Raw genomic sequence first — 26,965 nt, 5'->3', positions numbered from 1 at the left:
CAATGTATTAGCTCAATGGTAATCATAGTGCAGCTTTAAGCTGAGTGTCACATGTCCCTGGTACCAAGTTTCAAAGGCAAAGGTTAAGATAATAAGAAGTAAGAACCATACTATAGCTGCTCAATACTAGGGCTGGGTGCAATAACCGCAATACCGCCATACCGCCGGTATGTAACGCATACCGCGGTATCGCGTTCATTACCGCGGTTAAATCTTTTTTTATTTATTTTTATGATTTTTTATTTTTTATGAAATGAAAAGTGTATCATAATAAACAGTGACGCTCAGTCAGTCTAATCATGCCAGCAACACAACAACACCAGAGGGAGTTAAAAAAACAATGTGCAACCCAGATTCGGCACAAACAAGGATTGATTGATTGATTGATTGATTGATTGATTGATTGATTGATTTAAATATGTATTAACAGTTTGCAGAATTACACTACATTTCAAGCACAACTCAATACAAAGACTGTTAACTGCGAGTGGACACTTGTTTACAAGAGGGTCCACCTAAATTAATTTCACTCCTATGCCACAAAAATGTGGAACGCCCTACCAACTGTCATTAAGACATGTAAATCCCTTGACTCCACCCACCCCCACCCACCCCTTTCCCCCCTCACTGTATAAGTTTTACCCCCTTTTTACCTCCTTTATGATGATTTCCTGTTTTTGGCTTTATAGAAGTGCATAGTGTACAAAATTATATGATGAATTGAAAATGGTGGACCCTCTTGTAAACAAGTGTAATGCTTTATGGCAGGGGTATTCAATTAGATTAGGCCTGGGGCCACAACTGTAGAATGATTGTGTGTGGGGGGCCGCACAGTGTGCGAGCGAAGCGCGGAAATGTGTGGGTTCTCAAAATGCTTTTTGTGCTCAAACACGAAGATTTATGTATATTTCCGCACAGTAATGAGCAGGATAATATGTCTAAACAGGTATATGCTACCTTAGAATAGATGTAGGCCTAGACCTATTTGACAGTGCATAAACAGCATTGCTTTGACATTAACGACCATCAGCTGGACGGACACACACACACACACTCACTCTGCTGTGGGCAGTTCAGAAACCCGTCCACGACCACCAATGACATCATCGTTAGGCAGATTGTTTTTTAAACAAGATTTATTTACGTGAGAATAGTTTATCAGACTATAAAGATCAGATTACATAGAGCAGTGATTCCCAAAGTGGGGTTCGGGGTCCGGGGACCCCCAGGGTCCTTGAGGCCAGGGGGTCCCCAGGGAAATGATGGTTTGGAACCAAATGGACCCTTATGGGTCTGTAACTCTGAGTGTACAAATGGAACCAAATGGACCCTAACAGGGTTTATTATCGTGAGAACGATGGCTTCCATTTTCGCATTGCAACTTTTCAGGACTAGAAAGCCTGCAGTTTCTATTAGCTTGGATTCTCCATTGATGTCACTGTTGGGTGGGTTTCTGAACTGCCCACAGCCCTCCTATGTGACACAGACCGAGTAGAAAAAAAACGTGCCATTTTATCATGATTATTAGTGAGGACCTATTATATGAAGATAGGTTGAAAAGTGGTCCTTTAATGATTACCGTCATTATGGTAATCTCACAATTAATATCGCACACACCATACCTGTAACTTTTATTAGCCCTCTTATTATTCCCAAAAAAACATTTTACCGGCGGTATGGGGGCCGGCAATAACCGCGGTAATAAAAATCCCATACCGCCCCAGCCCTACTCAATACGTGCAATAATAGTTTGACTAAATACTTTGAACTCTACATGGGCATTGCCATATCTATGCATAAACTCAGTGAACTCACAGTCTCAATGCTTAGAAGTTAGAGAACATATAAACAGTTAGCCGTGTTCATGCTGCCTTCATGCAAACTGGTGACAGCATAAAGACCTCATATCTCCACATTTAAACTTTGTGGGGTTTTTTTAACAAATTTACGGTCTACTTGATCATACTGCAGCGTCACACGAAAGTATGAAAAGTAGCAGATCCACAAGCTCTAAACGCTGCGCGGACACAGATCTACTGTTTTTGCTATTTTTGAATCCGCAAAAGTAACAGTTTTGGACATATGAGGTTTCTTTCCAGCCGACAGAGACGATAGTCTGGTCTGCCACAGGTTTGGAACTAAGCAGCTTGACTAGTGTGTCTAGTATATAATAGGCTTGAGGCAGTGATAGTTATACAAACATCTATCGAGTGACGTGCAGAACTGCACGTCACAGACCAAGGCAACTGTGTGGGGGGATGTCCCAACCTTGTCCCCCATTTCAATGGCTACTACAGCTGGCTCTGCAGCCTCCCTTGGCTTGTATCTTCACAATGATCGCTATGCGAGGTCAGGACAACCTTCTATAATCACTGTGATTATGTCTCCGGAACTCTGGAGAGAGAGAGATCACTTTATGTTATTTGATTAACATAAAATAATCAATATAACATTGTGTAACTCTATGTTACACTTTACCTTTAACTGTTACACGGTAAAGGTCTGTTATTCATAATTCACATGAGTTCTGGTGTCAAAATGCATGTATACTTAACTCATTGACCTTATGCACGCCGCTGCCAACATGCCAGCAAGGTGCTAACTAGGTGCAACTTCCCATTGACACTTTGACAGCCCATTCATCTAAACAGAAATTGTTTGATAAAAATCCATCGTAAGGTCAATTGCCCGTCAATGACGGGATTTCTTGTGATTTTACTCCAAGGCTCACACTGCCAATTATGACATTTCTCATCATTACTCCAATACTCACACTGCCAATGACGGGATTTCTCGTCATTATTACTCCAAGGCGCACACTGCCAATGACGGGATTTCTCGTTATATTACTCCAAGGTAGAGGTCTTCACGGGTCCAATTTGACCAACCCACACCGAAAAAGAACCGGATATAATGGAGCCGACCTCCGATAATAGACCCGCTGCTATTATTAGAATTCTGGCTCCGAGCCCGAAAAGCACAGAGGGTGTCGGAACCGCAGCCCGAACGGAACCGCCTATGATAATGAATATGAGAACCGTTACCCGCACAAAGTACCCGAATGAATGACTCTTAGATTAATTCATTAATAACTTATTTCTTACTTAAACGTAGTCCACTGTTGGTGGTGCTGCAGCACCGCTACATGCTCATTAACGTGAATGACACGCCACGTAAATCCCAGTCAATCATTGCTTTGTGGACGCAGTTTCTTTCTTCTTAGCCATTGCTAATCCAACATAAATGTATCTTGCATCAGTTGTTCATCATTATATCTTCAGCTTGGCGTTTCCATCCATCTTTGCACTGCCGAGCATAAAGTTCAACACGCTATGACAACTCGATTGTTTTACCAAATTTGAACCATTAACCAAAGCGCTACAATATATATATATTATATATCCTATGATATATAAATAAATATAACTTCCCTGACGTCTTTGTTGTATTTTTGTAAGAAGCGCCTACTTCCTCACTAAAGTCACATGATCAAGGCACACACTCCACGCAGGCTTGCACTGCATGGCAAGGGGTGATTGACAGCTGGGACAACCAATCGCCGGGTCCACTCGGGTTTTAGTCATTACCCGAGCACCGAGACACACAGGATCCGCTCCGAGCGTACCCAGGAGTGACTTCTAGTAAACCGAACCGGGACCGGCAGTGGGTCGGTTCGGACCCAGGGTATTTTCGGAGCTCGGGTAAGCCCGAAGACCTCGACTACTCCAAGGCTCACACTGCCACATCATGACGAGGTTCCTCATTCAGTGGTTTACGGTAGATGCCGCTCTTCGCTAAACCTATGAGTTTGATCAAGAACCAGGAAATTGTGTGTTCGCTAAAACACAGCTCACATGCGTGGGAGTCCACGTTAGAAGAGTTTCTCACATGCGTTTATCTCCGCTCCTGGATCGTTCCACTTCCTGGTCTGCCACAAGGTTAATTAAAGGTTTAGGAAGCGAAGACCGTACGGTGAACTCCATGTTGCTCCCTGGAAGGAAAGAAACATGCGCAATTGAGACCAAGGAAGCTTAACGCTGAAGTGTTGGCTGCATGTAGCCCATTGCGCATGCCAGATACCAGATAGCAGAGACCTTATTTAATTAACCTTGGTCTGCCATTATGGAATTTTCGACTGAGATGTAGCGGAGTAGCAGTAAAAGCATTGAGAAATGGAAATATTCCACTAAAAGTACCTCAAAATTGTACTTAAGTACAGTACTTGAGTACATGTACTTAGTTACTTTACACCACTGCTTTGGAGCTTATTGTAGACACTGACTACAGGCCCTGACTGAAGATAATTAAACCCTGAGTCAGGGGTGGGCAACTTTGACGATGGAGAGGGCCACTATATTTATATTACCACATTGCATACAGGTCGGAGCAAAAATAGCCGATGTACACGCTCAAAGTGCGTCGCACTGCGACACGTTTTGAGCTTGTAGATCCTCAATTTTTGCTATATTTCAATTGAAATCCTGAATATTATTTGAATTTTTTTGTAATGCTGAACAGTAACATAACAGTAATATAACTTTATGAACTAAATTCTAATACATTGGACATAAAAAAACAACACAATAACATTTTAATAACACTAATTTAGACAGAAGTAATGAAAGCGGGTCATGTTTGGAATTGTAACAGCTGAAATCAATAATATATCAGTATTGCGATATTAACCTGAGGGCCACATTAAGTGAAGGTGGGGGCCCCCGGGCCGCCAGTTGCCCATGTATGCCCTGAGTATTATAGTGGGCTACAAAGCGCAACACTATCTGTGATTGAAAACTACTGCAGTATGCATCACAGAGTCATAAAAATACAGTATGCAATGCATCACAGAGTCATAAGAATACTAGACTCAGTAGACTATGTTTGCATAAGGCATTCCTTATTTGATATGACCTTTCATTCAACAGGAAACAGTCAGACGCAGAGACATTTAGGGGCGAGTTCTGCAGCGGACTCGACACTGATAAATGAAGATGGACGGACTTATGCAACTTATATTAGACCCTAATAGGACTGCCAACACTAGTGTATGATGAGTTGATGACTGATGATTAATGTCAAGATTATTTTCCCCATGCGGATGAAATTATTGAAAACAAATGGACACGAGACAAGAGAATACAGGCCTAGTTCGTTACTCATCCATTCATTAACATTTGTGTTTAAACAGCTGTGCCAAAGGATGACTCTGGGAATTTGACCCCCTTTAAAAAAAGGTCACCCTGTTAAAAGTACACTCAATTGTTTTGCTCCATTCCCAGGGAATGTGAACGTGTGTGCACCGCACTCTCGCTGAGGGGCCCTAATGTCAGTCACTTTTCCTAGAGAATACCTCCGCGTGCCAGCCCTCCAGGACCGGGCCGGATGAACTAGACGGCTCTATTTCACATCACTGGACTGTGTCGGCTATAGCTCTCCACTTCTACACTGTATGTGATGATGATGATGATGGACGACACCAGCTCTCCCACTGTGAGGCCTCCTCGTCGGTGGACCTGATCACTTTTCACAGCCAAGTGGCAGGTTACATTTTGGTACCGCCACGCTGTTGGCAACTTCATCGACTCGGGTGTGTGCAGTGGACGCCGAAAACAGCACGTCCATGCAAACAAACATTGACAAGCGTTGACTGAAATGTTGGATATCGTTAACGGCGAGTATGCCAGTCTGTGTCAATCCGATACGATGTAATTTATCACGCGATGATATTTCATTTCCAAATGGATCTAAATTATCCTCTACGGGTTGATTTGGTTCCATTTGTACACTCTCAGAGTTACAGACCTGTAAGCGTACATTGGAACCCCCTCAAGGAACCCATAGCCCCCGACCCCACTTTGAGAGCCACTGTCTGTCCTAGATCCTCTTGAAATGACACTCTGGTATTGTGGGTAAGTACTCGGTATCGACCAATTCGCTAGTTATCGGAATGGATATTGGAAAAGGAAATAATGGTATCAGACCTATTCGGTACATCTACATCTCTAGCGTCCATACAAACAGACCGTTACCTTTTTTTTTTACGTGGTAACTGCCATACACATTTTACAAAGATGGTGCAACGCCAGCAGGGGGGCATCGTTCTTCATCACGCAGTATGAGGTGAGATGCTGTTAACCACCCAGCCCTGTAGGTTGAACGCCATCTGTTCTGCCGGTTGCTGTAAAAAGTACTGCAGCTGACAGCAGTGCTGCCAGATTTTGTGAGAGAACTAAGCAGTCGGGGGTGACAGGTCTATGAAAACAAGCCCAAAAGGGAGCGCCGCTCCCTTTCAGAACGACGAGGGAACTAAAAGAGAATTTCCCATTCATTTTTCCATAGACGTTTCAGAAAGTATTTATTTAAAGACCTTTAAGCCTCGGACAAATCCAGGGCAAAAAGGGCAGGGTACAACACGGTCACTGTGTACACTTTTTTTCTTAATTATTTGTTCGAACCAAAAATAAAAGTTTGTCAGGAGCCGAGTTGGCTTTGTCTGAGGCTTAAAGGTCTTTAAAGGTTTCATGACATAAACTTTCATTTTTATTTTATTTTTTCTTTAGGTTGTATGACCTCAAGTACACCCAAACAACCTGAACTTTGAACATTCAGTGGGTTTTCTGTGGTATGGGGTTTTCTCAGTGTGTTCTGAAGCCTTTTGAGCTGCAATGAAAACTAGGCTATAATCCCTCAACAGTAACATCAGCTGGAAAATTGTAATGTCATATATGGGATTTGTGGACTTTCCACAGGCAAATCAGAACACTTATTTGAGCCTAATAATTCAGAAAACCCCAGACCACAGAAAATCTACTGAATGTTCAAAGAGGTGCAATTGAGCTCAGAAAACTAAAACTAAAAAATAAATAAGAAAAGTTACATTACATTAATGTCACCAGACCTTTAAATAAATACTTTCTGAAACGTCTATGGAAAAATTAATGGGAAATTCTCTTCCAATGCCCTCGTCAACTGCAACACTCTATAGGCCATGTCAGAACAGTTTACACCTACAGTATATCCATCAGCCTTTTGAAAATAGCCGAGCTACAAGCGATCCAACAATCCAACGCACAAAACATGTTGAGATTTCTTGAGAAAGTTTGAGAACCACTGATATAAACAACATTTAGGAAAGAAGCCCGATTAAGCAACTACTAGAAACAAGCCCCAAAGTTTGGGGCTTAAAATGGCCACAGAAACTGCAACTACCAATGATTACAAGCGACATTGGAGAAAAACAAGCCCAAAGTCGCTTATAATAAGCAGACTTGGCAACGCTGGCTGACATGGCAGCCTGTGATATAGAGGGAATATATGGATTTCTGGATGTGTCCCAGCAACAGGATCCACACCAGTGCACCCAACAGTCCTATTATTAGCCTCTGAACTGAAGGATCTCTCCATCTCCATCACTCCCACCGACGACTACTACTACTACTACGACGACTACTACTGGGTCATTTATTAATACTTTAGGATATGTTACTATGTTACTTTTTTGTGTGAATATTTTTTTTATTTTGACCGATCTGTATGATATTTCACTTTCAACTACTTGGGCTTTTGCGTTTCACCCCAGATTGTTGCTTGATTCTAGATTTTTGATTTGATATTTATACACCTTCTTTCAGTGAATCAGGCAAAACAGGCACAACACAGATTTAAAAATCAAAAAGCAAGAGTGAAGAAATGCTTGAACGTTGTCTACAGAGGCTGCAGTAGAGATGCTAGGCAGCCAGTCCACTCCAGACCGTCTCTTGTAGCAGCCTGGCCCCTGCCCTGAGTAAACAAACCCTAAAGCCCTCATACAAGTCCCACGCAGAGTCTGCAGGCTATTGTTTTGGTTATACGATCTGCCTTCATGCACTGGTGGTTACATAACAGTTGAATGTACACAACCGAAGTAACTTCCAGTTTATTGCTTTACAGCGTACCTGCACATATACTGTATGCACAAGATATTACAGGTCGGGAGGACACCCGTGGAGCTTTTATCTCTTCTGTCTATGTAACTTCTGGTACAATGGAGCACTACTTCAACTGTGAGAGAAAGAGAATTTACGTGCCAAGAAACATTTTAGCTAAACGCCATGCACAAGGGAGATTAGGTCATCACTGCAAAATGCATGGTTCTTCAGAATGACACGGCACCTGTGCCATGTGTAACATGGTGGGTGGGGTCGTTAACGGAGGGGGGCCGTGAAACATTCCAAACCATACATACTAAAAAAGGTCAAGTGCATTAGTAGTCAATTTCAGAAAGGCGAGAAAGCATTTCAAATCACCACATGAATACTAGGTCAATTTAGTAAAGAAAGGCCATGGTTAAAGAACATTATAGTATATAAACCGTAACTCATTGATGAATAGGAGTATGTTCATGCAGGAAAGGGCCCTGGATGGAGTCTACACAAGAATGCTACGAATGGCTTATGGCACTAGATGTCACATGGACGGATGTGGACCTCTATGATATACTGCAATACTGCAATTTAGAACTACTTCGTTACAAGTAAAAGTAAGGAATTGAAAATGTACTTGAGTAAAAGTACAAAAGTATCTGCATCAAAATGTACTTAAAGTACTAAAAGTAAAAGTACTCATATTGCAGAATGTCCAAATGTGTAAATAGCAGTGAAAATAGTGAAAATAGCAGATCTACAAGTTCACAATGCGTCGCGTTGCGACACATTGTGAGCTTGTAGATCGGCTATTTTCAAATGGCCGAAATGTATAGGGTTGAAGTGGTTACTGTATGTTTTCTAATCAAAATTAAAATCTCCAAAGTAACTAGTAACTGAAGTTTTCAAATGATTGTAGTGGAGTAAAAGTACAAATTGTGGCTCTGAGATGTAGTGTACAGTACTTAAGTAAAAGTACTTAGTTACTGGCCCAGGCCGTAGCGTAACGGTCTGGGCACCGGACTGGTAATCCAGTCGCAGTGTGCCGCGGGTTCGACTCCCGGACCCGACACGGCCTTTACTGCATGTCATCCCCCCATCTCTCTCCCGTTTCCTGTCAGCCTACTGTCTGTCCCTTCAAAAATCAATAAAAGGCGTAAGCCGCAAAAAAAAAATCTTAAAAAAAAAAAAAAAAAGTACTTAGTTACTTTCCACCACTGCCGACTCAGAGGTGGTGTTGGCTAGACTGCACTCATTACCACATAGGGCTGTGTCACAATTATTACATCATCTAGTCTAATTGCAATGATTTGAGATAATCGCAATTATTTTGTCAAAAAAACATTAAAAAAGCTGAAATAGCAGCTCTACAAAAAATAATGAATGTCAGTCATTAATCTATCTATTAATTTCCTGTCGCTCGGTCGCTGTCTATTTCGCTCGGTCGCTGTCTTTCAGAATACTTCCTTAGCATAGAGCAAGACAGCTGCTCGCTCCGTGCGCCACCTCACAACGCCTCACAGCGGACAGCCTCACGGAACCTAGCACCGCGCAGCCCTGTCCTCCAACCTCAATCTGCCCTGCATTACACACGCCAAACATTCTAACAATCATCTTAATTCAATTAATTTGCGTCAAAAACAACTCATCACCCCGGAAATCACGTGTCACCAGTGTCACCAGTGAAATGCATGTTGGGCCGGACACAGATTATACTGGGACACAGCATTCTCCAACGCACCTCCCCCTTTTCACACCACCCCCAGGCAGGCAAAACAACTCGGACCCATACTACAGCAGTACAGCTACTCTTGCGTCAGTCGACATAACTTCTTCTTTGGGGAAGCATCGCGGCCAACGCGGGGGTTGCGTGGCACAGGCACCTGAACGCCAGCTCTGACAGTTGGACGGGGGCATGTTAACGTGAAGTCGTGAACACACACGCTGTTTCGAGACCACACTGTCCGCCTCAACCACCTCATTCGCCGTGCCATACACATGGGCTACATGCACGCTGAAAGCCTGGACACTTACAACGATAGGTTACAGCCCTGCGCGCACCCAGCGTGGCTGCGTGACACACTGAACATCACGATCACAACGGAATGCTTATCTGTCAGGGACTCGGGGTGGCCAAATGGAGACGTTTTCTTAACCGACTACCGGTGGTGCACTTGATTTACGTGCACAAGAAACATTTAACTTTTACTTTTGTGCCCAACCCAACTTTTGTGCCCAAGACCATCTGTAAACAATTCCCCCCTATCAGCATTACCCACACTGAACATCATTTGCTGTTCATATATTCAGAACGGGTAAGGACTAGTTTGTATAATTCAGTAATTTGTCATATGTGCCCTGGGCAATTCTTTATTACCAAGCAAACCGAAATGTATTATTTATTCATATGTTGCAAATATTAATATTTGCAACATATGAATGTTTTTCTATAATAAAAAACTAACAAGATTAAGGCTAAATAAGAATTTTGCCTCTTACCCCCGAAGAAAACATAGTGGCAAATGTACATGTGGCGTGTAATGCTGACTCTGTGGCTATCATTTTCTTCTGCTAGCCTTGCCATGTGAATTTATGCCACCTGCAACAGTGACACAGACAGTAGACTGCCGCAGGCAGTGTCATGAAATCATTCATAAATCTCTTGGCATCCGCAGGACCGTCAGCAGCCGTAAAGAGCTTACCCGTCTCACTCACTCACATAGTAGGCTATCAGCTTAAATGGGGAACCTTTAATTAAGTCACACAGACGAAATGAGATCTGCCTCTTGGCAGTAAGCAACACTATGCAAATTAGCCGAGATATTTCACCAGTGCTCCAAGGATAATATGACCAATTTGTCTAATTTGCTGAAATACCGATTATTACTGAACATGACAGCTCTTTGATTCGTCATTTGATTCATGCGTAATTTCATTTTCTTTTTTTAACTTTTAATGTTTGTAACCCATTTCTTTCACCCAATGTCAATTATGTCATCCAATCATTCTAATGTAATCCTGGGCTCTACACTCCCTCCGCCAAACTGGGGAGAGCAACGAACTGACTTCATGCTTCCTTCAGTGCATAAGCATCCAAGCCGCTTCTTTTAACCTGACAGAGGGGAGTATCCCCGGTTGGACGTAGCACTTGGAGTTGGAAGGAACACATTATTCCAACCAGTTCCTTTCCTTCCATCAGGGAGGCAGTTTACTGCAGGATTACTGCATGTGTTTTTGTGAGGGCACCTATGGGACACGGGGAGAACATGCAAACTCCACACAGAAAGACCCTTTCGCCAACACCACCTATGTATGGGCACTGTTGACATGGAGGAGAGAACACGCCCACAGCGCCCCCAGTGGGAATCGAACCCAGGACCTTCCAGCTGTGAGGCGCCCCCCCAGCGTAATTTCATCTTCAATGTGGAATTACAACTTATAGCTGGAGTGGAGAAGTTGGAGAGGTTATATAATCATTCATATACATGAATTATTTAAGACGGCAGTTTATTTCTAGAGCATGGAGTAGAAGACAATTTCAGCTCTAGTAGTAGGTCCATGTCCAGTCTCTTGTTACAGGCCCAATGTTGTATTTTATTTTATATAATTATAATTATGTAATCTGCCATGTACGTATGAAGCTTGGGTGTTCCTAGTTTGTTATTTAATTTCATTGTCATTGTTTACTGTATGTAAAATGATGGGCTGGGCTTTCTTGGAAGCATCAGACTTTATATAAATCAAATAAAATAAATATACAGTAGCTCAAAGTGATCTGCAATTACATAACTTAAAGTGGAAATTGTATGCAGTTTTACACTATAAGGACCTTACGTGTGATCACCGTTTAGCTAGGAAAAAATATTATATAGACATTTCTTTCCTGCATATTCTGAGCATTTTTCAGCTTCTCTGGCCGTTGTTGAGGGAAGCTTTTTCCACACTGCAGGAATAGCTTTAACCAAACACGTTAAACCTTTCCCCACAATGTGCCGGCCTGACTGTTTGAAAAGCTTCCCTGTGCCTTCATTGTAAATGTTTGTCAAAAACAGTATCCATGTTGTTCTTTGCTATTTTACTTGTCTAGTATATTGAACACATGCAGAGACTTTGCACATTTTAAGAATAATTAACATTAAGATGTGTAGGCTCAACACTTTGAAAACCAATCCACGATAGATGGTCTCATCTCATCTGATGCCCTGGCCTTTCAATGAGTGTGTGAGAAGCGACAGCAACCATAGTAATCCTTTGAGCCTAAAAGACCAGTAGCCAGCAGTATAGCTGTGGAGCTGTGGAGCTGGCCTTGCAATCAAGTTAACACTCGGATCGAAATGGACTATCCCTTGTCCTCATTTCCCTCCAAGGAAATCTGAGAGGGTGCCATTCCACATAGGGCAGGTGTCACAACACTAGAGTGCGCACAGATCACAACGTTGGAACATTACAGTGAACATTAGAAGGATCCCCTTAAGATAGGCCTCTCTTTCTGCTTGTCACCCCGTGCGTGACGCAGGGGCTTATATACAGTAGAAGGCATGTCTGTGGTTTCACCAGAGGTTTTGCGGACTACAATTTTAAAAGGATTGACAAGAGGGCTCAACTTCAAGGCACTCATTCGTCATTTTGGTTCTGATATCATGGCCAACTGCGGGGTTGCTCATTGCTACTGCCGTGAGCAACTTATGTTTCATCTTATCAATCATTTTGTACCTGTGGACTAGTGGTAATGCTTAAAGATGGAGTGCCGTGATTTTTTTCCACACTTAAACATGATCATCAGGTGTATTTAGGTGTATATGAGGTATAATATTTTCAAAAAAGTGTACAGTATTTGTTAAAATGATGGTTTTATGTGGACACACCCACCAGTTCATTAGGTATGCGTGAGTTTAACCATAGCACCACCCACCTAATCCAGTCCCTCCGCCTCCTCCTTTAAGACCACCCACTTGTCCTAGTCCCTCCCCCTCCTTATAAAAGGACAGCCCATGGCTCTGCCCTTTTGTTAACAAAATGACAAATTGGTGTCTGTAATGTAACAAAAACTCATGTTTTTCTGAGATATCGTATAGGCACCATTATGCACTTATACTGCCACCATCCATGTATAGGCATATAATCCATGCATCCTCCATACCATATCAGATCTGTTTTTTCTGATTTTTTATAATCATTTATTTATTTCCTCCAATTATATTGACCCTATTGTCGCAATCAGCTCAGCTCATCATCCAATTCGATCATAGTTTAACAGCAGAAACAATTAGTTTGATAGATAATTTAGCCTACAATATATTGTAGGCTATTGATTTCCTCCAGCTAAGCACCCTGGCATTAAAACTGTCCTTTATCTGACTGCATTGAGTTTCAGCAAAAGTCGCCAGATTTAAAGAAACAAGCGGCCAGGTCCACAAAAATAAGTCACAGAAATTGCCGTGAATATTTATGAAAACGTTTCAACAACACCAATCCTTTTAACAACATATTAATCTGAGGGTCCTTCACATGAACCATTGGTCAAGTCAACCACATCTCCCCTGAAAGTTACTTATATGAAAACAAGCCCAAGTCGCTTGTAATAGCCAGACATGGCAACATGACTTCCAGCGCGACACAACATACTTCTAATTCTTGACTTTACAGCCTTGTATAAGTATTAGGACCTACATACATATTGACTACAACAGCCAACAAGAATGCACACTGTGACACTACACTCTGTATCAAAGCCCGACCACTGTGATTATAAAAGAAACAACCTACTCCTTGAGAACAACAAGAGCAACTACAGCAGAGCAGGGGCCTATTTCACGAAACTTGGATTAGAGATTAAGCCGGGCTTTAACACATATCCTGGCTTAATATATCCTGGATCAGTGCTTAACCGGTTTCATGAAAGCTGGTTGATCTTGCCAGATTAATTTAACCAGTTAACCTGGATATGTTGAGGCTTGATTCGGTTTCATGAAAGTGATGCTACATTAGTTACCATGGAAACTAATGCTTTGGACTTAGCCTGCTCCGGACCAGGCTAACAGCCAGGTTTAACCTAATCCTGATGTCTTTACTGTTCATTAAGCAGTCAAACTGATCACAAACCAATGATGTTTTCCAGATTTATTCAATTATTATGGGTATATGTTGCCTTATTTGTATCGGTCTGCATTAAAGGACTAATTTAAGCACTATATAAAATCAAATAACCAAAATATATAGGCTGCACAACATCATGACAGCTTGTGAGCTTGTAGATCAGCTGCTTTTGGTGAATGTACCCCATTAATAGGTTTGCTGTCGTGCAAGTGCACGGTTAAGAAGAATTATTATATTATATTATATTATAATTTTATTTTTTTGTAAAAGTGAAAACCACTAAATATTACCATTACTCATTGTTTTACAACATATTACCATTGTAACGTTTCACCTACATACTTACACCTAGAAACCCCATTCAAACCTATTTAGGTTCATCCTACGGTGGACATGTGTGCCTGAAAAGGAATCTTTGAAATGTTTCATAGTTTTAGAAATATAGTGCTTTCAAATTTGAGACATTTATAGGCAGATAGTGGCACTTAAAAAAATCACTTTCACCTAGAAACTCCATTCACACTTTGTAAAATTCAGCTTTCTGTGGAGACACATGCTGGAACTTTTTACTTTGAAATGTTTTGTAGTTTCTGAGTTATTTAACTTAAACGCCCAATAGCACAAACTTTGGCATGCTACATGAACCCATGACCCTCACCAGTCTGGCCCCTGTCTGGACAACAACCCCCTTCCCCAAAGGTAGCTCCCTCAGAGGAGGGAGTTATGGCCAAATATCACAATGCGACAATATCATTATGCTTACAATATTAAGAATTCTGTTTTAAGTTAATAGTAGTGGTAAAATGTAAACTATATTTTTGGGGTAGTTAATCATTCAGTCTATCCACTATTGAGAGTATGTTCTCTCTTTAATTACAGCAGCAGTATTTATTTTAGAAGCTTAAGTCCTTGTATCAGTAAGTCTTGAATAGATTAGTAAAGATAATGAGATATACAGAAGGGGGCTGTAATGCAACTATTAAGGATGCAAACTGCCTTAATACCCCATGAAGAAGAAGGATCAGTAAATCTGTGTTCTACAGAATGGGTCTAGAGACAAAAAGCCAGACTGTCTATTAAGCCAGGCTTGCTGATCCCGGCTCGCCAAATCAGCCAATTCTGAGCCTCGCTTGGCTTTAGTGGAACGGAATAAACCAGGCTGTAAAGATCAGGATTTAAAAAGCCTGGCTTTGGCCTAAATCCTGGATTAGTTCATCCAAGTTTCGTGAAACAGGCCCCAGGTATAAGACTGGTTTGTTGTGGTTTCCGTGATTAATCCTGAGGACCCAACGTGAACATTTACTTGCTTCCAATCTAACGAAAAACAGTCTGCTCTGCTGTGAACTGGTAATGTGTGAAATGACTGTTAGACACAGAGCAGCAAAAGCAAACTGGCTGCGCTGTTCAGTTCACACGTGTGTATGTGGCAGGCAGCTCCGCCCACAGAGGTTGTCGTATTTAAAAAATATGTATAGAGGGGGAGGTGCGTGTGTGCGTGCAATATTTTTACGTCACACTATCCGTGTTTACTTCATTGGCCCGTTTGACCGTCAAGGGTTCAGCCTCCAGGAATAAACCCTAAATACAAAGTTATTACACCATTGGACATAAAAACGACTCCAGGGTGTCTAATGAAGTACTCACCCCATAGACACATGAAAAGCTGGAAAAATACAAAAATTGTGGCACTCCATCTTTAAAGCTACAAAACGTCTTTGGCAGTAGATAATGTCCACATGCCGAGATCAATATTGTCAAAAAAAGTGTTCATGTGCAAAACATTTTTAAATAAGGGAATTTAAAAAATAAACAAATACATGTTTCTGTCCTTGACTATAATCAGTGCTATTTAAGAAAGAAAGAAGGAAAAGGCATAAACAAAATCCAGATCCAGGCACTCAGTTAGTAGTTTGTCCGAGTTATGACTTGTATTGCGTCGACCAAATGATTGGCATGGAGGTGTAACTTGATAGAAAATAAGTATTTTTGGGGACGAACTATTCCTTAAAAATATAACACGTGTCAGCTTGCGCTCTTCAGGGTTGTGACATCGGATTCGGAATGTGACATCAGAATAATTTGGTTGTAGACTGTGTGTTGTTGGACAGACTACTTATGTGTGCAGTGCACCACCCGAGCACCCGACCATACGGGTAGATGATTATTATAAACATCAACGTAAGACTCAAGTCAGCCACATCCTAACAATAATAAAAGTGTCATGTCACTGGCTGATGTACTGCAAGTAATATGTTATAAGTATGCATCAGTTTGAATTCTAACACTTGCATGCAACACCAACACCTCTGTCTAGAATATAGAATGTATTCATCACATTCCCGTCACCTCTGCACCTCGTTTTCTGATGTAATCACAACTTGAAGATGGAACAGCCTGACAGACAGCCTACTACTCAATTTTGATGGAATGAACACTACAATTCTCTCTGGTCCGTTCTCTATCTGTGGGTCTGATTTAAAGGGACAACATTGCAGATTTTGAGCCTAATGCCTGATCCTCTTGTGATGGCATATAAAAAGTTTTGGAGACCTTATTTCTTCTGTATTTCTGAGTAAGTAACTATATGTAAAATTGTAAATATGTCGATAATTTGTTTTTTATTTATCTTGCCTCTTGTCATTTCACCCTCTGTTTTACACCTGCAAACCTGTGATGTGACAAAGTTTTGATTCTGTAAGTACTGTACACCCATGTTGTCAAATGCATCATCGGGCATAGGTCTGAGAGTGACCCGTCCGGCCGGGCCGCCTGTGAAACGGCACGTTTGGATGTCATCATCATCATATCATACTATAATTGAGCGAATGTCTGAATGTCTGTCTGAATGTCTGTCTGAATGTCAGAAACACCACCTTATCTCCTCATTGCCTGCACCAATCGCTTTCACACAGGCATTGACCATAATAATATGGAGGTCTTAACGAAGCCATTTTTCCAATAAGATTCATAATGAATTTATTAGTGAATAAAAACCCGTTTATTTGTCCGTGGTCTATCTCCGACCGAGCCACACTATTAGCACACATCTCTCCATGCCAAAAAAAATCTGCACGCTCCCAGAATCCAGCTAGGCTACATTTTACCGACGCTACTGTCATATTTACTGTACAGATATTGTTTTTACATCACCACACGATCCCACGGGCAAAGTTGCGCTGATCTGCTCCACAGTACACCACCTCAGGCCCCTCCCCCTTTGCACAGACAGGCGATTGACGATTCAAACCACACACGGGTAAAAACAGGCAGGCACCATTGTGGCAGACAGGCAGCGGTTACACACGGCGCATAGCCTACTAAGGTTATTTAACCACTTTGCAATGCAATGTTTGAACGTCACTTCATATTATAACTTCAAACCAAACGCGGGTGACACGCCTGGTCACTGACGACGCGCGTCGCGCAGTTACAGATCTCATCTTTCCTGCACCTAATGTGAAACATTGAACAACACGGCCACGATCACAACGGAATGATTATCTATCGGGGTGGCTCTGTTGGATCACTTGATATAACTTTTAACCAAACGTGGGTGAAACAGCGTGCAGCCGCGCACGTAAAGAGTGCACGTGCGCACGCACATGGAGTTGACGGATTGATTGAACAACCCTTGCTTAGCACCTCGCTAAAAGCGTGTGCGCAGGCTACTCTGAGGTGGGCAACTACTGGGCACCCACTGTCGTTATAATAGGAACCTTCTGCCCTTGCCTGGCTGGATTAGTGTGTGTGTGTGTGTGTGTGTGTGTGTGTGTGTGTGTGTGTGTGTGTGTGCAGACTACTTTTGCTGTGAGCGTGTGTGTAAACTACTTAAGCTGTGTGTGCGCACGTGCGTATGTGTGCGCGTGCGTCATCGCGTGGCCGTTTTCAGTTCGCTATAAACACAACACGAGATACAACTGTCTTGAACATTATAAACCACACACACACACAGCGTGAAGTGGCTACAGCGCACGCTCCGTGAAAACAGCTAATCTACAAGCTCACAACATCACAGGTTGCAAAAGCCATGAGTTCTCTCAAGCCAAAGCTCACAATTGAGACCGTTTTGGACGCAAATCCACCTGCAAATTGGATCTGTGGACTGTCCATATGTGCATGCTCTTGCCATGAAAACGTTTCCCTACCATGCATTTGTAAGAATACTTTCATGTTATACTGCTGTTTTTATTCATAAAAAACACAAACACACACACACACACACAAATATATTATACAAGTTGAAATATATCAGAACGGGTAAGGACTAGTAGACATAATTCTGCATTTTGCAGGAGAAACACTGAACGAGAAGAATGGGATTCAGATTAGAAATCTGCCATGTTTCCCTTTAAGAAGATACTGTGGGCTCACTTCCAGTCCAGTGCTAATCTCTCTAGTCTGGACTGTAATGAAGAGCCCTGCCGGATAGGACCGGTCAAGATTGACTTCCATCCTGTGGATTTGACTTGAAAGCGCTTAGAAAGCCAGGGATCAGCTAGTTTGGTAAAAAAAAGTTCAGACCCGTCTGAACTGAGTGATGCTGTACTGTACTGTACTGTACTGTACTGTACACAAGCCCTCCACCATGGCCTGTGTGCAACTCCGTGTGGGGGTCCCCGGAACTTCCAGACGCGCCCAGGGTGCCAGCCCGGTTCGGGTGAGCCGCCCTCTCTCTCTCTCTCTCTGTTCCTTGGAGTGATTGCACCACTCAAAAACAGGGAAAAATAGTCAGTGTCTGATTTCTACAGGATGCACATTGTGCAATGTTGTCCAAAATGGGGAGATCAATTGTCAGTCACTACTATGACTATGTCAGTCTTGCAGATTTTGACTCGGTTTCTCAATCATTGAGTGACACAGACAATGCAATCACAGCAGATACGTGATACAAGTCAGCTGTCATGTATTATGTAATCGTGGAAACTATGTTTCACTGTGGGTTTAGGTTTGCCTACCGATATATAGTCAATCAAATTGATTCAATCCATCTTTAATTCAGACTCTAAAAGGTCCATATAATACTTAATGCAGGTAACAACACAACAAAGTTTAAAACATCTCCAAAAACAAGAAGTGTACCCAATGCTAAATGTTTTAGTACATCATGCTGGGAGTGAACTCAAGTTTAAAAACAAGGTACTGGATCACACACAGTAGCAAGAGTAAATTTGTATTATTTTAATTTTTTACATAATAGTTGAGACAGACATTTCGGCTATACAGCCTTCATCGGTGTCTGGATAGCCCAAACATCTGTCTCTCAGCAATTATGTAGAAAATAAAAAATAATTGAAATGCCACTGTGTGCGATCTAGTACCTTTGTTTTTCATGATTAATAATTTTGAGTGGATAATGGATATCGCACGAGAAGTCAGAGCGCGTGGTCACAAGAAATGTCAGAGAACTCAAAGTTAGCAGCAACATTGTTAAGCAAGAAATCTTAATGCATATATCAATAAAGTCATGAACTAACAGGCAATTATTGATATTTTGTCCAAGAAGGCTAGGGGTAGTTTGCCATTCTCTATTATAGACAGTCACCCAGGCATCATATAACCCTGTTCATATGATGCCTGGGTGCCAGGGGTGCTCAGGGGTAGAGTGGCCGGATGGCAACCACAAGGCTGGTGTGTGTGTGTGTGTGTGTGTGTGTGTGTGTGTGTGTGTGTGTGTGTGTGTGTGTGTGTGTGTGTGTGTGTGTGTGTGTGTGTGTGTGTGTGTGTGTGTGTGTGTGTGTGTGTGTGTCCATTCATTCATGTTCAATGTCCATTTCAACACGGACAGCTGCAGTAGCGCTCTGTGACCTGGGGTGGCACTGCTGGGCGGCTAGCGCTGTGTGACCACATGTCTCCACATGTCTCCTCTGATACCAGGGGGGCAGTCAGACAGATATTTTGTGAAGCCACTGAGGAAATCGGAATTTCCTGAAAGTTCATATACAGTAATGGCCTGTTGTGGCGCTGTCATTGGACCCAGAAAACCCCATAGCCCCATAGAAGTCCATGTATTTGGGCCCAACTTCACCTAGACTGTATTACCTTAATAAACATGGTCATGAATACTTTCTCACTAGTTTAAAGTCTCATTTCTAATGTCATAATATTCTTTTTGGAAAATTATGGTCCCATTTATTAAGAAAATGACCATGTTCTGAGGGGCGTGGCTACCGTTACAGTCTATGATCGGGATTCCCCTCCCACTCGAGTCAAAATAAAAACCAACAGAGAAGAAGGGGGGAAGTCCCGCCTCGTTGTCTGGGCCAGCCAATGGCCAGCTGGGCCAAAACGGATCTAGAAAGATGGCGACTTACAATACAAGGACTGACAGGCTTCATTTTACGTTCATGTTAGACCCGGAGAACGCTTTGTCCATATTTTTTACAGTCTATGTCTGATACACATGAAGTCACCAGTCACTTTTCACGCAGTATACCCAAGTCGGGAGATCAGTCGGTTGGAAGGGGTGAAGAAAAGCCAACAGACGGCTACTATGGTGCTAAAATAGCCTATGGCTTGGTGTCTTTTTCAACAACAAGCTATCCAATCCGACGGTCGAAAGCCGACCGAGGCCACTTCCCTAAAACTTGCGACCCGACACGACAGTCTATCCAAGAAACCAAGTGTTGATCAACGACGCATTCCAACACATGGAAGGAGAGCTAGATATGTAATACTGTACATGATCAGAGGACAAAACATTTTGAATTTTGCTGCAATGAATGTAAAAGGTATAAATGTACAATAACAATGCCCGGTCCTCACACAAAGTTTGAGGTTCAGGCGAATGGAATTGTGTACTCAAAAGCCAAGTTTGAGGAGGAGTCTTAGCTTAAACAAGGCAAAACCAAAACATCATGTCTTCAGACTGCACCACTTTGTGTGAGCAAACAGTTTCCTATTGCCTCTAATGCTGGTGTTAACAGAAACAAGAGAGCCTGCTGCGCCTGGAAATGTATTGAACATCTCTCCAATGGCCATAGGTGAACTCGCCTCACACTGTCACACTTTTCCGACCAAACCAGCAAGAACCGAGCTCTCAGGAGTAAAGAAAAGAGGGGGAGGGGAGGGGTTGGGGGGATCAATGCTGTGTGTGTGCTGACTGCTGACTCAAGCTGGAGTGGATATTGTGGAACGACCACAGGCAAGACTTACGTAATATCAAATATACACTTTCCCCCCCCACATCCCTTCATCCGCTCTGCAATTTCGCTGGGAAAATAAACATGCCAGTCAAAGTCAAAGATACCAACCATGTGCAGACCATGTGATGCTCTGGATTTAGGAGAAATCAAATGCAGCAGCGCTGTCTATTGTGACCTTTCACCCACTGGTGTCTTCACTCAGCAGCATTTATGCACACTTCAAGCCTGAAGTTCAGCGCATGCACACGCACACGCACGTGCACACACGCACACACGCACACACACACACACACACACACACACTTTTAAAGTCTTAAAACAAACAACTCTCCATTTTGTCTGCGTATTGTTGTCTTCTTAGATTACAAGTTACAGTGTCCAGTAACAATATGTTGCCAAAAACGCTCAAGATGCATTTACGCATTTACAGTACTTGTAGCTTCCAGGTTCAACAAAGAATAACAAAGATGAACGTTAAATGCCTGTTGTCTATGCTGCAGTTTTTCCTGAATATGTATTAATTGTATTATGTCCAGTGACAGTTACCACCTAACTCTGAACATAAGAGCAACGTCCAGTACATCAGTGAATGTGCTCAAATGAAAGACCACTTTGTAGAATACTTACTGATAAACTTTGAAAAGCCAATCATAGCCAATCAGAATGGAATCTGAAACACCTGGCAGATACATCTTGATCACATGACTACAGAGATAAGGTGTACCGATTTGTTTGAGTTCTTTTGAACAAAATCTGTAGGAATACTGTAGCAAAACTGTGTGACAACATCTTGTCAGGCAGAAATGGGCCTGTCCTATATGGGGAGTTGTGGTCCAAGGAATCCAGGGACTTTTATTGCATGACCTAGGGTTCAAGAGTTGTAGCTCAAAACATGAGTCGGCCTGTTAATAGCACCAACATGACTGAGGCTGATTTGAAACATTTGGGGAGGATCTTCCTTGCTGAGTGGCTAGTGAGCCCGCCTGGGCAACCAGAAGGTCCTGGTTGTCGCAGGTTCACTTCCAGGCCAGGCCAGATATGTGTCAATGGAGTCCCTGAGCAAATATACCATCCCCTAATTGCTCAGCCTCATGTTGGTGCTATTAACAGGCCTACTCGTGTTTTGGGCTATAGCTTGAACCCTTAGGTCATGCTCCTAGTAGTTATAGTATGGGTAAATGCATGTGGACAAAAACAATTCACTTATGTGCAAATGTAACACAATTATAACACAGCAAATATAACACAGCAAGGAGTGGGGAGACTGGGGACTAAATTATTATTATTATTATTATCAGTAAGACGCCCTGAGGGCGAGAAGCGACCTCGCCCTTAACAGGTCTGGGAATGCCCAAATACGGACATATATATTTTTTGAGGGGCGCTAGACCCTCCTATGTCCAGCTTTGAGTGTGCGTGTAAACACAAACATTGTCCTAACACAAACATTAAATGCCATTGGCAATGAATGGGCAGTTTTGACATTGATGACGAAGGTGAAGACGCAAATTGTGATTGGCCGGAAGAGAGAGAGAAGTTGTATGCTGATCATGTGTTTTTTGAGGGTGCTAGGCGCTAGCCCCTCATATACAGCTTTTGTCCCCACACGTCTCATATTTGCCATTGACAATGAAAGGAGAAATGTCCGCCAAAGATGACGTACATTTGTGGCAACACAAACATTAACCCATTCTGACCTGAGATCAGATTCATACGAGGTTTCCACTGGACACACACTGGTCTGATGAACCCATTCTGACCCGAGATCAGATTCTAAAAATGTCAGTCGTTCTTCGATTTTTCAAAAAATAGCAGACCTACAAGCTCGTAGCGCGCCACTCGGTGGCGCGCTATGAGCTTGTAGATCTGCTATTTTTCAACAGCTATAGCATAACATGATGCTAACACCAAAATGGGTTCCCGTTCAGAATGGGTTAAATGCCATTGACAATGAAGGGAAAATGTACGTCATATGTAGACGAGGCAAATAGAACCAATCACATAACTTCAGTTGTTCATGAGATGATGTATGATATATAATGATAAGAGCGCCCTCACTTCTCACGGGTGTGATACTTTTTTTCTTAATTGACGTTTTGGGATGGGTAGTGCGTAAAATGTGTGCCAATTAGTAAGGCCAGGCGGGTCCAGTTAGGGCATCAAAGAGGAAGGACGGGTGGGAAGGGATCCTTCCATATATGGAGCTGACCTGTTCTGACATTCCGAATGTCAGAACAGGATAGCTCCATATATGGAGATCTAAGGGTTTGAGATTTGGGGTCAGATGTAGAGTTGCTGGCTGGCTCCATAGCCCATATATGCAGATCTAGGTGATGATCCAGTCTTCTCCATGTATGGCTATCCTGGGTTTGATGAGGTCAAACCCATGTCATATATGGAGATGGCCATATATGGAGCGTGTCACGAGGTGTGACGGACCTACGGTCATATATGGAGCATGTCACGAGGCGTGACGGGTGGACAGACTGACTGGTTTTGCAGGTTTTCATAGTAATCTGCGACCTACAGTCGCAATTAGCCTATATTATGTCTACTGGGGGTGTGCATGCAAACTGCAAAGCTACACAGTGTCCGAGATTAGCTGCTCACAGATGGATGGACGGACGGGCCGGCTGACAGAACCTACATACAGTACACGTACAGGCTAACGGGTAATAATCAATGTGTGGAAAAATACTGGGTTGGCCTTCTCTCTGTGTGTGTGCGTTTGTGCGTGTGTGCGTGTGTGTGTGTGTGTGTGTGTGTGTGTGTGTGTGTGTGTGTGTGTGTGTGTGTGTGTGTGTGTGTGTGTGGTACATATGCCGTATGTCAGCGGGTGAGGGTGCGGGTGAGGTCATGTGGTGGAGGCTCAAGCAGTGGAGGGCTCGCCTCCATGTGTAAATGAGAGATAATATCCTTCAACCTCAAATTCTGCCGAGCACTGCTGTGCGTGGAGGAGGCGGCGACCCATTCACAACCATTCGTCCGTTTATGTACCCTCTCCCTCTCAAGTTATAAATAATTTATGCTATGCTGTTAGAACATCATCAATTGACTTTCGACCATCAACCTCGGCTCAACATGTGCAAAATGTGATTTTACCTGGACACAAGTCATCATGAGCCATAACGGTTACACTAACATGTGAGGGAAATTGCAATGCATGCAAACTAGGCTAATCTACACACAGAATAAGCCATAAATAGTTCCTGTAGTATTGCGATAAGATATGTAGAGGTCTGCAGTCTGCACGTTCAGGGGGCCACCGACCATTCCCTGTTGGGCTTGCTCCAGCCTACCTACCACCACGCCATCCATATTAAACACCAGAGAATCACAATTATCTGAATGTGGTCCAATACAGCTCTTTATTAGTCATTACTGTAGTTGTCACTGTCATCACCACCAGCCCTGCTTCCCCTATAGGCTGCGGGCTTGTCATAAAAGGCCAGGGGCTATTTAAACACACACACACACACACACACACACACACACACACACACACACACACACAGTACACGCAGCCAGGAGCCAGCAGCAGTGAAACACAAATCATCCGTATACCACACATTTACAACACACGACTAGTACTAACCTGTTCTTTTCTCTTCTGCCAGCGACCGCACGGGCTCTCCTCCAAGATCTCGCTCTCATCCTCGCTCTCCTCCTCCTTCCCCTCGGACCCTGAGTTTCTCTCCGGGACGGACATAGTCATCGTATAGTGTATTATTCCGTCGGGTTTCTAGCAAGTGTTTGTTGTTGCTGTAGTCGTACCGTACGTATAGCGTGGCGGTGGTGCGTGCGTGTGTGTGCGTGTGTGTGTGTGTGTGTGTGTCGCAGAGTGCAGTCAGTGCACGGCGGCGCGGCGGGCTGAATGAAGGGTCCCAGACTCCCAGACAGACACACCACCACCAGTCGGTCTAGCCTCGCCTCGCCTTACCAGAGCCGTTGGCGCTCAAAACATATCTTTGCAAGAGAAAATCGGTTGAGCTGACCAAAAACGCGCCGTTTCACTCAATAATAATAATAATAATAATAGGCAAAACGAGGGTGAAATCACGCCCCTCCTGGAAAGGAAAAATCGTCAGATGCAAAAATAATAATCCAGTTTTTACATTGTAATGTCGTGATAAGCGCCGAATAAATGAGTCCGAGGTCAAATGAGTAAAGACCTGCACGCGAAAATAAGATTGCGAAATGTGGGGGTTTTTTTGTGTTGTTATGGTCGTGCCCCATTCACAGCAAGACGAGCAGCGAAAGGGGGAACTACGGCGATCGGTTCTGTAAATTATGAACGACCGCTGCTTCTTCGTGAGTCAGATACAACCCGACGACCCGTCCCCTTCCTTCCGCATACAGCCTCTCTCTCATTGACGGGAGTAGCTTTTAATTTAGCTCATCTGTGATTCTCGTCCATGCTCGTGTCGGTCGGTGTCGCTGTCCTCTGTCTGTCGCTCTCAGAGTAAACGGGGGGGTCGCTCTGCTCTGCTGTCTGTGTGGTTCCTGGCTGCTGCCTGCCAAGTGCCAAGTGCCAAGCACGGTGCGCAGTTTGCGCACACATAAAATATACCGTAGACCACCTAACATCCGCGCAGACCTGCGTCGCATGCAATGAATGGATGCATGTATGGCCCCGTTATATTGGCCCCATAGCACCTTAACTGTGTGTGTGTGTGTGTGTGTGTGTGTGTGTGTGTGTGTGTGTGTGTGTGTGTGTGTGTGTGTGTGTGTGTGTGTGTGTGTGTGTGTGTGTGTGTGTGTGTGTGTGTGTGTGTGTGTGTGTGTGTGTGTGTGTGTGTGTGTGTGTGTGTGTTTTGCAATATTGGCTCCTATAAACATTCAAGTTTATTACACAGTAGTAGGCCTAGTAATAAAAAATACCCCATGAATATGTTGGATGTTTTTTTTGTATTGTTTTGAAGGGACAGACAGGAAATGAGATGGGAGAGAGATGGGGGGGTGACATGCAGTAAAGGCCGTCGGGATCGGGAGTCGAACCCGCGGCACACTGCCAGACTGGACCACCACCAGCCATGGTGCCTGGACCGCTGAGCCACGGCCCAGGCCGGATGTTTTTTTTTTAATAGATTTTCCATCCACTCAGCCACCAACCTCGACACAATAGGCCTACATCACCGAACTTCTCTTCAGGCTCTGAGAGAGAACAGAACAGCAGTCATGGAAAACTGACTGTAATAATAACATATAAACTGCCAGTGTTTGCAGTCATTGTGTGAACTTGACCTGCATGCAGTCCTCGAAGGCTTGTCCTGTTCATATTATAAATAGCTGCGTGTGTGTGTGTGTGTGTGTGTGTGTGTGTGTGTGTGTGTGTGTGTGTGTGTGTGTGTGTGTGTGTGTGTGTGTGTGTGTGTGTGTGTGTGTGTGTGTGTGTGTGTGTGTGTGTGTGTGTGTGTGTGTGTGTGTGTGTGTGTGTGTGTGTGTGTGTGTGTGTGTGTGTGTGTGTGTGTGTGTGTGTGTGTGTGTGTGTGTGTGCGCGTGCGTGCACGTGCGTGCGTGCACAGAAGCTATAGGAAGCAGCTCAATATGCCAATGACAATGTTCTGCAGTCTGAGCACTTTGTAATGGTTGTTTTCCCAATGTCTGACTGCATTGACATGTCCTTTAGCTATACAAGGCATTATTGTATTATTGTATTCATGATGAATTGAACAAGGTGGACCCTCTTGTAAACAAGTGTAATGCTTTATTGGGTCCTCACTCACAGTTGACAACAAACTGTTAATAAATACTTCAATCAATCAAAAAATCAGCCTACTGTCTTCTGCTTATGCGGACAGAATAAATATTTAAAATGTGTATATA

General features: G+C 43.1%; 1 protein-coding gene across 1 annotated transcript in view; it reads right to left on the bottom strand.

The window, feature by feature from the left end:
- The window catches only part of LOC310867954 (nuclear receptor-binding protein 2-like), a 75,511-nt gene extending 49,858 nt beyond the window's left edge, over positions 1-25,653 (bottom strand). The window contains exon 1 of the mRNA XM_083778132.1: positions 24,735-25,653. Within this exon, the coding sequence (XP_083634258.1) occupies positions 24,735-24,854 (120 nt within the window). The 5' untranslated portion in view covers positions 24,855-25,653. The remainder of the gene's footprint in view (positions 1-24,734) is intronic.
- Between the last annotated feature and the right edge of the window lie 1,312 nt (positions 25,654-26,965).

This window comes from Protomyctophum parallelum, assembly GCF_964188405.1.
Source record: "Protomyctophum parallelum genome assembly, chromosome: 12".
In the NCBI taxonomy this organism is placed as follows: Eukaryota; Metazoa; Chordata; class Actinopteri; order Myctophiformes; family Myctophidae; genus Protomyctophum; species Protomyctophum parallelum.
Note: the sequence above shows the minus strand (reverse complement) of the source record. Positions and strands in the feature narration are given on the sequence as shown.